This window comes from Simochromis diagramma, unplaced genomic scaffold (genome assembly GCF_900408965.1).
Source record: "Simochromis diagramma unplaced genomic scaffold, fSimDia1.1 OVJJ01000517.1, whole genome shotgun sequence".
NCBI lineage: Eukaryota > Metazoa > Chordata > Actinopteri > Cichliformes > Cichlidae > Simochromis > Simochromis diagramma.
The window spans coordinates 485,560-498,145 of NW_024387173.1; the positions used below are offsets into that span (position 1 = coordinate 485,560).

General features: G+C 38.3%; 1 protein-coding gene across 2 annotated transcripts in view; it reads right to left on the reverse strand.

Annotated features, from left to right (window-relative positions):
• The window catches only part of LOC120744679 (carbonic anhydrase-related protein 10-like), a 135,906-nt gene that overhangs the window by 68,535 nt on the left and 54,785 nt on the right, over nt 1-12,586 (reverse strand). Inside the window, exon 1 of one of the 2 annotated variants that reach the window (XM_040049190.1) lies at nt 8,558-11,809. The exons of the other annotated variant lie outside the window; for it this stretch is intronic. Coding sequence (XP_039905124.1) covers nt 8,558-8,612 — 55 coding nt within the window. The 5' untranslated portion in view covers nt 8,613-11,809. Of the gene's footprint in view, nt 1-8,557; nt 11,810-12,586 lie in introns of those variants that run through there. 2 annotated transcript variants of the gene reach the window in all.

A 12,586-nucleotide genomic window follows, 5' to 3' on the forward strand; every position in this document is an offset into this window, starting at 1 on the left:
TACTTCGTACACCTCTCTGCATTTAATCATTAGTTATTATTAATCTCTGGCTCTCTTCCACAGCGTGTCTTCGTCCTGTCTTCCTCCCCTCACCCCCAACCAGTTGCGGCAGATGGCCAGCCATCCCTGAGCCTGGTTCTCCAAGAGGTTTCTTCCTGTTAAAAGGGAGTTTTTCCTTCCCGCTTTTGCCAAAGTGTTTGCTCATAGAGGATCATTGTGAAGCCTAGCCCTCAGTAAATCACATGATAGGGTGGGGCTAGGCTTCACAATGGGTACACGCAAAACCTTGGCTGATTGTGACCCATGCCGGTTTTCACACCTTGGCTCGTGTGATTAGGTAGAGGATCAATCGGAGGTCCATGACCCTCTGGGGACTCTCCCATAGGGCTTAAAATCAGGGACTCTCCACCAGTTGCTCTTAGAACTGAAGACACCTCTCGGATGAGAAGGTGAAACGTCTTTAAGGAAACTTAAAGAAGTCCAGATGCTTATCTTTCCAAGCTCCTTAAACAACTAAATTGAACATTCCTGTGTAAGAGAACAATTTTCCTCTTTTTTCCATATTTTTTTAATTTTGCAATACCTGTACTGCAGGATCCCTGCAGTCTGAAACGTTTAACCTCTAAAAGGTAGACTGTTCATTTTAAAAGGTGTTTTTTAAAAAACAAGAGCATGGAAATTTTCTTTGATTCTTGTCAAATTGCCATGTGGCTATAATAACTGCCATATCCAAGGTTTATAATGTAGCAACACATAGTAACGTGTAATTATAATGTAACAATATGATGATGTCATGATGAAACAAGCATGTTTTCTGAAATATTGCACCTGGGAGGGAACAATTCTGAACTTTATAGAATAGAATTCAACTTTATTGTCATTGCACATGCACAGGTACAGGGCAACGAAATGCAGTTTGCATCCATCCAGAAGTGCTTTAGTGATATAGATATATTACAATATATATTAGCAATAATATAGATATGTGAGTATATTACAGAAATGGGTCTATTATGGTATGTTATAATGTACACGGTATGAAGTATGTTGTGAATATTCTATAACTATAAGTATGTACAGGCTGTAGTGAGTACAAGCTATGTACATGGCTTGTACTGGCTTTATATGGTTGCTACGGGTTAATTAGCCAAAGGTGAGGAATTTGACTACCAGTAGATGTTTGTAATAAATCTTTTGGCTTCAGTGTTCACTTTAACCAAAGCACGTGTCAGTGATAAATTAGGCTTTGTTGTGTTATCTCAACATGTAATGCAGGATCGTTGTAAACCCAAGACTCTTGTAGGATTAGATGTTCAGATAATCAGAAGAGTTTTGCTCTCTATCAGATAATCCTCTGTAGTCACATGATTACTACTATCCAGAACAGAACAAGCTGGGCAAAGAATGGGACTGGAAATATGGTAATGATAGCTGATGTTTAAGGCAGCCAGATGGGGGCAACATGTGTTAGCAATGCAATTGACAGATAGGGAAAGGATGCGCACATGCTCACAGGCATACAGAGCCTTAGATGACATTACTAAATCAACTGTAATTTTGACACATGCACACAAAGTCTTTCTCTCGCCCCAGGGCTTATCACTAACTGTCATAATGCTTTTCATCTCCAGGCTTAATGACAATTCAGAGTGTGAAACAGCTGTCATTTTGCTCTAAAAAGTAATCAAGTCGTCTAAGCTAAGACCCAGCTAAATGGATAAAGAAAAAAAATTGAAGGATTGAAGTTTTGGTCCACAAAATTTAGATCAGAAAACTTATTTATATAACTTTCTCCAATTGCACTCTATTTTAAAATTCATGCACACTGATTAACACCTGGGAGCTGTTCCTGACAGCCTCTACTGCTATCCCCCCACCCTTCCCTTCTTACAGTCTGTTCTCCGCTCTCTCCAGCCTCACCCATTCTTCCATCCCTCTCTGACCATATTCTGGGGAGAAGTGGAGTGACAGATGTGGCAGCCCTGACCTGCGGAGTGCAATCCTGACCCCTGCTTGGCACATATCCGCACACGGTTATATCACCAAGCTTTGTTTGTTTGTGTAAGTAGGTCTGTGTGTGACACACAGACACCCACTGTATGTCAGGAAACACATCAAGCTCTGTAGGAAACAAATAATTACTTGGGTATAAAAAGTGGAATATGTCTATTGTGTTGTGTATGGGATTTAAATAATGGTGGCAGCTATTAGTCAGGACTCCTGTAGTTTCATTGTATCTAAAATCCAGATTGTCAACTGTGTTAGATTACATCATGTCGGTCCAGGTCTCTTTTAATCTTGAAGTGCTATGATGTAAATACAAAAAAGACTAAATATAAACACTTCATTGTTTCAATTTCAATCTAAGCTGAAATTTATTATAGAAATGGACAGCTGACAAAACAGAACCTGAGAAAAATAAATAAAGGCAAATATAGAAATCATAGAAAAAAGAACCTGCTTGAACAGTTACGCACCCAAGTATTTCACAGTATCAAAGTAAGCCATTCATACTTTTCTGTATGCCCATGGGTAAGTTACAAACATACTTATATTGGTGAAAATATGTATGAATACACAGAACTGCCTCTGCAACAGCTGGCGGCTTTAAATTCATTTGATTGTTATATTGGTTTTCAAGTAGGTCAAATAAAACTTTTCCTCAAATTTCTGCTATTTTAGCACAAGTAGAGATTCCCAACAGACAGATAAAATCCAAAAAAATTATCCCACGGAAATAGTTTAGAGATCTTTAAAACACAAATATGCTGCTCTAGACTGGTTATGAAATACAGGAGGAGCATCATATTTTCTAAATAAACAGAGTTCATTTTGGTTTGGCAGAAAGAAAAAAGAATTCTAGACATACTGGATTAAAGTTATTGACCATGGCGCCACCCCCAGAGAAATAAATCTCATCCGAATGGCTTAAGTCAGTGGCTAAGCTAATGCTTCTATGCAGCTGTACTTAAGCATATTGATGTTTTAAGCTAATTGCTGTCAGCATGCTAATATGTATGTTTAACATGCTCACCATGTTAGGATGTTACAACGTTAACACATTTGTTAACAAACCAAAGATGAAGAACATCCTAAATCCTAAAATTATTTGAAAAAAACTAAATCTTTTCACCAAATCTCTACAGATTTGAGTTCAACTCATACACCACAAACTTCAGTTCTCTCAATATCTTTTAGTTCACATGTCACAGGCATTTTTCAGGATTTGCTAGCAACTGGACTACAAATATACACTAAGGATACAGCTTTGCTTGTGGCAACAAATTCCTCTTGAACATAAAAAGGGTTAAGTGGCAGCACAGAACAACAACTAAGTTTATATAAACACAAAAAAACACTCATTAGAACTGTAAGGACTAAGTTTTGATACATTTCTGTCATTTATATCATACTACTTAGCCTTTTGGTCTCAGGTATCAGTCTGAGCTTTTGAACCGTTGACATCCCTTAAAATCATCGTAGGAATGTTAAAAGACAAAAGACTATTTAAAAAGGAAAACTGTGGAAATCAGTGAAACCAGTGGGTGATGTCACACACACACAAAGTCCGTACAATCGATTAATAAAGAAAAAAAGGACACAAAGACTAAGACAGATAATGAGAGAAGAGAGACAGAGACTGGGACGGAGGGAGGAAGCCCTGAGGACCAACCATCCTTTTTAATATTAATAAATGTAACCGGGTTCAAATGGCGGGGAAAAGAGAGAGAGACAAAAACTGAGAGAGAAAAGGGAGATAAAGAGTCAAAATGCACTGCCTGCAGATATGTGGAGCTTAAAAGGAGAAGAGCTTTCTGGAAACGTGCGTGTTAAGTGATAAAGACTTGTTTAAATCTGCACTGTAGCATGGGTTACTGTATGGTGGATGACAAAAGTTGTCGGATACTGGGTTAATCTGTATTATCAACCACCAAACTGAAAGAATGCACAACTAGTAAAAAGTCTGTCTTACTCTTCAGTGCTAAATGGGCTCCATTGTTGTCCAGGAACTATTAAAATACATCAATGAGCCAAACAGCTTTTATGGGTAATGTGTCCCTTCATTACCACGAACATTTACGTTCCCACATACACAATTCTGCTGCCCCAAATGCTCAATAAAGCATTAAATATGGATTATTCCGCCACAGATTGTAGAGCTTGAGAAACGCTCTAACTCTATCTGATTGAATAACCCTTGTTAAACATAGTAACCAGTAGTTTATGGGGTATTACACAGGTTTTGTTTTAATGTAAACAATAATCTTGTTGACAACAATTAAGAGAGGTAAACTATGGAAAAATATTGTTTTTGCTTGTTTCTCATCTTTTATTTAAACTGAAATGAACTCATGGCGTGTAAGCTCCTGTAGCTCCATCCAAAGATACAGTCTCACAGTCACAAAGATTTTGAAGTAAGGCAAAGAGATATTTTCATCAAGGGACTTTTTGCTGGACTACTTTTGGTTGGATGAACGACTTTCACAAGTCTGCTGGTAACCTGACAACCCCAGTTCATTTTCTGTGTTTCTTTAAGCGAAAATACGTAGCTCATGGAATAAACCGAAAGCACATTTTACACCTATAAGAGAGACAGTCAGAAGATTATAATGAAAAATTGAATAGCAGCTGTGAATGAGCAAGGCAAAAAGAGAGAACATGAGCTCTTAGGGAACAGTGGAGTGACTGCTGTTCTGAATGGAGGATGGAGTTGCTATCAATGTGCCAAAAATGGAAGCTTAAGGGTAGATAACTGGGAGCAGAACAACGCTGTCAGGGGTGGAGCTCACTCGTGGGGATGAGGTGTAAGGCTGTTCTGAAACCCCTTCATTCAATCAAATCAATTTGGAGTGATCCTCCTCTCCTAGATAACAATAGCCATTAAGTAGATTGGTTACTTGTACAAATATGAGTTTTGCTACTTTCAGAATTGATGTGTAACAGCGGGGAACACACGACTCCGTCACAAAGCCCGCAAACGCTCACATTAACCTTTCTTGTTCTTTACAAAAGCAATTTATCCTCTGAAATGATTTCATTATCAGGTCCTGCTACAACGGAAGCCATAATGAAAGACCCTTATCAGACATACATTCTGTATCAGTACTGCAGTTTGTCGGTCTCTTTGAAATTCTACAAACATAAGCTCAATACGAGTACTTATCGCATTCAAAATTTTGAAGCACACCTATTCCTACTTGTCTTACTTTCATCTAAATGCATGTCCTTTACCAAGCATTCATGTTGCTTGCTAAACCCCATCACAACAAGCTTCCTAAAAGGGTTGATTTGGACAGAACAAAGTTAGCTTCACTTGGGACACTCTAAAAGATCACTGGGATTTTAGATGGTTGGTTGCACAGTTGTCATATCAGAAAAAATCTGTTACATATACACATAAAACAGAACGGAAGTTTAAATCAAGCTCAAAGACTGCCTCGTAGTTTGTGCTGGAATACATTCAGGGCCTCTGGGTGAGATAAGAGCACCTAATGACTCTCTATATCTGTATTTTTCCTGCTTTCTTTTCATGCTTTGCATTTGTATTGACAAACATTTTCTAATCACCAATGAATTCATAGAAATCTGATTATTTTAGTTGAATGCCCCCAGAAAGTAACAGGTAAGCATTTAAAAAATATTCTTGGAATTATGCTGGCTATCGCTTGACAGGGTGACACTAGTAGCAATGTAGAGAGGTAACTATGAACTGAAAGATAAATGGCATCAATAACATAGATTCTGATACTCTGGATTCAAATAGCCACATTCTTTACAATGACAAGATAGCACCAAAGGCCCTGGGTTACACTGCCATCTTCTCTGTGCATGCTCGAATACATGCTGGAGCCAGCAAGAAAGAAGATTATCTGCACCTTGACGGTGGTTCCCGAGTACTTTCTCATCTAAAGTACACTGAACACATTGTACAATGGATGAGTTAAGGTTTTTAAAATTTCAGTAAAGATTTCGCTACATTTAATAAGGCGGTCTCACTGGGTCAGTCTCATTCTGAGACTCAGCTTTGAAGACCCCAACAATCTCATTGGTAACAGCAGATGTTACAGTCATAGCTACAACTCCAGGTTAAGCCTGCTTCACCACAGACTGTATAACTGGCCCATCCGCATCCAGCTATCCTATGTAGTCTAAAGTCATTAAAGGTATCCCAGACAAATACATAACGGAGCAAAAGCTTTGACAGATGCACCTGAGGGGTTTATGGTGAATTGCTTATTCCTCCTAAACCAGCCTCTGTGCAAGCTGTTCAACCATTACATTCTCCTGGGAGAGATGCGATGTGCATGCCAACACAGATTTACCAACCTTTGGTAGTCCCATGCAAGTGTAGAGTGTCCTAGAAGGATATGTTTTGCTATCGTTGGAATGCTGGATAAACCTAATCAGAAATGATTCAACCACCTACTGTGTGACTCCTGGTCAAGTAATCTGTGAGTAAGCCTTTCCAAAAAGGCAAGCCTCTAAGTGATGGAAAAAACACCGGTACTGATGACTCAGTAGATGTTTTAGGTGAAAATGCTTTAACATGGAGTTGTGTTTCTTGTTTAATTTCAGAAATACATCATTCTGCACCCTAACCCTACAACAGTTGGGTCTACCTCACCTTTGCTCTATATAGTATCTAATGGAGAAGTGTGACACCAAGATTTTTTATTGTATTAATTAAGCTTGTCAAGCTGTTGTAGGAGCATATGTGGTTCATTCCTTTCATGCCCAGGGAACACTGGCACTTGATAAATTTTCATAACTGTTTAGTTTGCAAAACTGTGGCCTAAGCCGCTTATGAAAATTAAGGCACAATAACAGCACGTTTGTGATCATACACTTGTCACAGAGTGTCTGATTAGTAGTTTAAGTATGAGCTGAGGGAAGATGTGTGTATAGGGATGCTGTAAGTAGTATATATATACACCACCTTTGAATGATAATAATATACCAAACAAGGTGGTATATTATAGATTTGCTAGATTTGGTTTAGACTTTAAGCTGAACATGACCCTAGCTTTCAATTTACTACAAGAACCACTAGTAGACCTTGAGGACAGCATTTAACTTAGCATAAATACTTGAAACTCAAAAAAGGCAGGAGACAGATACACCTCTGCAACCAGAATCCACCTACATATGAAACTGACTATGTAAATAACACATCTGTTCCATGTTCAAAGTATAAAAATACTTAATTGCCAATTTTACAAAAACTATTAACAGTTTTATAATTTCAGTAGATACAACTTATAGCCACTATATTGTTAAGATAGCCAGTTGCTATGGCTGTTGGTACACATTTACTCAGCAAGCGAGCTTAAAAACTACAACTAAGGAGGAATTTTTGGTATGTTGGTAGCCACAGATCTTAGATGGATTGCTATATCTTTAGATTCACTAACCTTTCTAGCAGGCTTCAGCATTATTTCTAGGCTGCTGGGATTCAAAAGCACATTTTCTTTGTACAGGTGGAAATAAAATCACCAACCTACTGCTTTATTTTACTTCTCATTAAGTCTACTGAAAAAACACTTCAAAGAAGTGGATTTCTAAGAGAAATTATCTTGAAAGAACTGCTTTAACTACATAAAAGTTGCTGAAAATGCAAATGAGTATTGGAGGTGAAGGAGTGACTCATGACCTCAGTGCGTCTACAATCCTCGCTACATTTTCTGTTATCAGGAAAGAGGGTAGTTAAAGTAATGTGAACCAGGTGCACATGTTTCATTCAGAAGGCATCCTGTTATCCATATATTAACCCAGCTCAAAGCTTGAAAGCCTGTTACATATGTCTCAGTCACGGGTACAGAAAGATTTCCCTTTGAGTGTATTGACGTGTTATATGTTTAAACGGAGAGCAGAGATTGAGATGCACTGCATATACGATTTCCTAAAGAGTATGAGCGATACGGCTTTGATGTGCTGTTGGCACGATGTATGATATGTGTGTGCCAGAGGGATCAGTCAAAGCTTAAATAACTTGCACATCATGTACGAGGGGTTGGTGCAATAATATTAGAAGATAATGTTAATGCATTTGTAGACATTACACTGACTGTGATTAAGTGGATAAAATGACCACAAGCACAAAAGTCAATGTCAAGAGTTCTGCCTCTGTTTTCAACACAAGGCATTAGATTTATTCGCCATTAGGGCGATCGTGGCTCAAGAGTTGGGAGTTCGCCTTGCAATCGGAAGGTTGCCGGTTCGAGCCCCGGCTTGGACAGTCTCGGTCGTTGTGTCCTTGGGCAAGACACTTCACCCGTTGCCTACTGGTGGTGGTCAGAGGGCCCGGTGGCGCCAGTGTCCAGCAGCCTCGCCTCTGTCAGTGCGCCCCAGGGTGGCTGTGGCTACAATGTAGCTGCCATCACCAGTGTGTGAATGGGTGGATGACTGGATATGTGAAGCGCTTTGGGGTCCTTAGGGACTAGTAAAGCGCTATATAAATACAGGCCATTTAGATTTATCATTTTGAATAGACTCATGCATGACAGTATATACACCCATATATAAACAAATACAATATTAATGACGTATCTTTCTAAACCTGGAACACAAGCTACCAGGATTATTGAACCTGTTCTCACCCAGAGCATTCTCATTCCCAACGCACAACATACCGATCATTGGTCACGGCCTGACACAAAAGGTACCCCTCCGCGTCCTTATGAAGCGCTCTTGGAGATTGAAGCACGGCTTTCTATGTGCTTCCCTTTATATTCGCTTTGCAGCTTTCTATTGTAGCCCTAACCCTAACCTTACCCCTAACCTTAACCCTAACCTTACATTTATAGATTCATTCCAACCTGCTTTCGTGCCTCGAAACGCACAACATAGCGACGATTTGTCACATAGCGTTGTTATGTTATGTTTTGGGTTGAGAACATGTTGTCTCACCTCAGCGTGTCAATTCCAGCTGTTCTCTCAAATAGTGCTATTCTATCAGTACACAAAATGTCTCATTTGGCATTTCCTTGACCCACAGGCTGCCTAAATATTGGACACCAGGAGATTATTAACAATCAGCAATGCTTGTCCGCATGTGGAAGTTTAAGGGATGGTGGTAGAATATCACTTGATTTGTTGCCACTGACATAAATGCTGTTGTGTACATGTGCACTTGTTCACTGGTGTATAGGCATTGCTCCTCTCTCACAAGCTAATAAATCCTGAACTAAGAGCCGTTGCATTTAGGAATATTTCCTTTGTTTTAGCATTTTGTGAAATGATTAACATCTTTCCTTACTTAACTGTCAGACGTGCTAATCATACCACTCTAATGGGGTATGGTTCAGCCCACACTGGAAGAGTATTAGCTGCATGAGGACTGTAAGCAGATAAAATACCAGTTTGACTATGTTACGACACATTATTCTTAGGCTAATTAATGTAGCGTGGTTGCATGGAATATTATTAAAAGTCAAATGTCCTGTACAAGATCAAACATATTCACAAGAAAATGATTTAATTTCATGGGAGTAGGTGTTCATGCAATGAAATCCTTTGCTCATAAATTTATATTAATATTTGAATAATACTCATTCACAAGCATTCTGCAATGAAACGCACATGCTATCAGTACTAACTGCATTCTTGATAAACGACTGACCGAGCCACAGGCAGCATTAAAATTCTTTGTAGCTTTGGCCTGCAGTGCCACTGCAGGTCTCAAAGAATGTTTGAACTAAATAACTAACTGGCAGAAAAGTTTGTGTTAGCTTTGGGTTGCTGCAGAGAACATCAAGGAATATTTAAGAATGGCCTTGCAGTGTTTGGGCATCTGCATAGCGGCACAAGCTGTGCAGGATTTTCTCACGACATTTCAGAAATGTTTACGATGGGAAATTTTGTCACTGACAGCAGATGTCAATACAAAATTATGATAATAATGTGTGTCAAATAAACTGCCATGCTGCATTCAAACAATGATGTAACTCCACTGTAATCCACTTTGTGTACTCTCTCCCTTTAGTGTCTCTCTGTTCATCTGCTGTGCCCTGTTCTGTATCCAGCTCACCAGTGTCTTTACCTCTGAGGACAGTGGTAGGCACAGAGTAGACACAGCATGACAGACATTGACAAAAACAGACATAAGAAGATTTCTGACATGCACATGAATATATTGTGTCAATAATCTACGTACTTATCTGACATTTTTATAGCATGTTGATATAAATTACCAATGCAAACACTCCTGTTTATATTTTTCTTTTCTTTTCTTTTTTTAATTCTAATTCTGAAGAGAACATGCTTTAGTTGAAAAATAGTGAAACCTCCCATTGTATTATAAAAGATGGGTGCAGCTTCTGGTTCTGAATAACAATTGTCCCAGAAGCGGACTCCCCAGCAAACTCTCCCTCATACACTGTGTGTCTATACTTGTTGTTGTACTAGGGTTAGGGAAAGGTTTACATACATATATATTAATTAAGCATTGTGCATCAGGGCATTTCTGATTGGTCCCAATTTCATCCCACAGCATGATGATGACTTCAAACATGATCGTAGTGAGACAGATCTAGGCGTGCAGCATAAAGTTTGGCACCAACAAAACAGAAAAAATCAATTTAAGAAGAACGAGTTCTCCAGGATACTTGGAACAACATATCTACCAAGTTCCTTCTAAGCTTCCTAAAAGTGTACTGAGAATAACTGGTTTTCAGAACAAACACAGATTTTTTTGTCTTTTCACTACACCCCTAAACTTAAAAAGAATAAATACATGAAAACTCTTCATGCCATTGTTTTTGAAAGTGATTTAACTGTACTTTTAGAGCCTACAACTTTTTCATAGACCCTCTTCCTAGCAAAAACCCTAAAACAATCCGCAGGCAGTTCATAGAGAAGTGTACAGGCTGTACAGTTTCTTTTAACTTTCTTTTCTTTTAATTTCTAACCAGAGTTCAGCCTTATATAAAAACATATCTAGTCACCTCCAGCTGCTTGAAAAAAATCACATAATAGTCACATTATCTCTGCTAGTAATTTTCTTGTTTTGCTCGATTTTATATTCTACCGAGCCCAAAGCAGACTGCACACACAAACACAGTGCACACTCACAGCACTGTGATTTCTGAGCCATCTCACTCGGCCTTCTGGAACGCATTTACAATGCCCCACTCTCTAACACAACATAATAATTTTTAATTCATATTTAAAGTTAGATTTTAGTTTTAAATAAAAACGTTTTCTGTTACATTAAATAATCTGTTCAGAAATCTTAATTAGCAATAACTGCAGGCTGTATGTGTCACTTTCTACCTTCTGGCTCATTCCAAGCAACCTCTCGTTTATATTTACTGCAAACTAGTATATATTAATGTTTTACAGCAATGTTCAGCATTATGAGTGCATGATAATTATAAAAACCCTGAGAAAATTTAAAATGCATGAATAGCGGGCGGTAAATATACAAGTTTCCATTATGGCTGCTCCCGCTGAAACAGAATACCTGATGACTGGTTTACCTATATGCTGCTTAGAGGTGTACTACTAGAGCTGTGTTTGATCCCTGTTTAGCTACACTGAGAATATAATTGGCAGGTGATCTCGTATGGACACATATCTGCCAAGGATCCACCATCATCCTGTCATGGACTAGTGGGCCATGTTAAGCAACTATATCTGTACATTAAAAATATGAACATGGTTCAAACTAATTTTTTATTATTTCTAATAAAATTATTTGTGATTATTTGAGTAAGACATTGAGTAAAACAATGTATTTCACTGTATGTTATCCTGTCTTCCTTCTCTCACCCCAACCGGTCGCGGCAGATGGCCCCGCACCTCCCTGAGCCTGGTTCAGGGAGGTTTCTTCCTGTTAAAAGGGAGTTTTTCCTTCCCACTGTCGCCAAAGTGCTTGCTCATAGAGGGTCATATGATTGTTGGGTTTTTCTCTGTATGTATTATTGTAGGGTCTACCTTACAATATAAAGCGGCTTGTGGCGCCTGTTGTTGTGATTTGGCGCTGTATAAAAAAAATTGAATTGAAAAACATAAACATTTAGTTTGGGATAGATTTTTTCTCTTTCTAAATCAATTAACACTGAAAACTGCATTTTGTATTGTATTATATACTCAAGTTATCTTTATCTCATGTTAAAATTTGTTCGATGATCTCAAACTCCTGCTGTGTGATACTGAAAATTTGGTATTGATCAGATACCAACTAAATTCATGGTTAGTATTCCCAATATCAATGCCAATACTCATACTTTTAACCTATAAAGTCAGCAGTGTGTCATGACATATGAGATTAATCATCATGAATTTGCTCATTCTGAACACATTTTAATGACCACTAAATCAAGTAATTTTTATTTTCCAAATGAATCATTAATACAACAAAAACACACCTTTCAGCTATTCATGTATTTTAAAAATTGTTTTTTGGAGGCCTGGAATGTAAATGTGTAAATGTCTCTAAAGCACTTTCCACTTCTATTCTTTAAATGTGCTGTTAGCGCTACACAAAATAGACGTGATAGACAACGCAAAAAGGTTCAGACATTTTTCATAGTGCATGTTGTGCAGGTAAAAAAGAATTAACACAGTGAGCTACATATGTCACAGC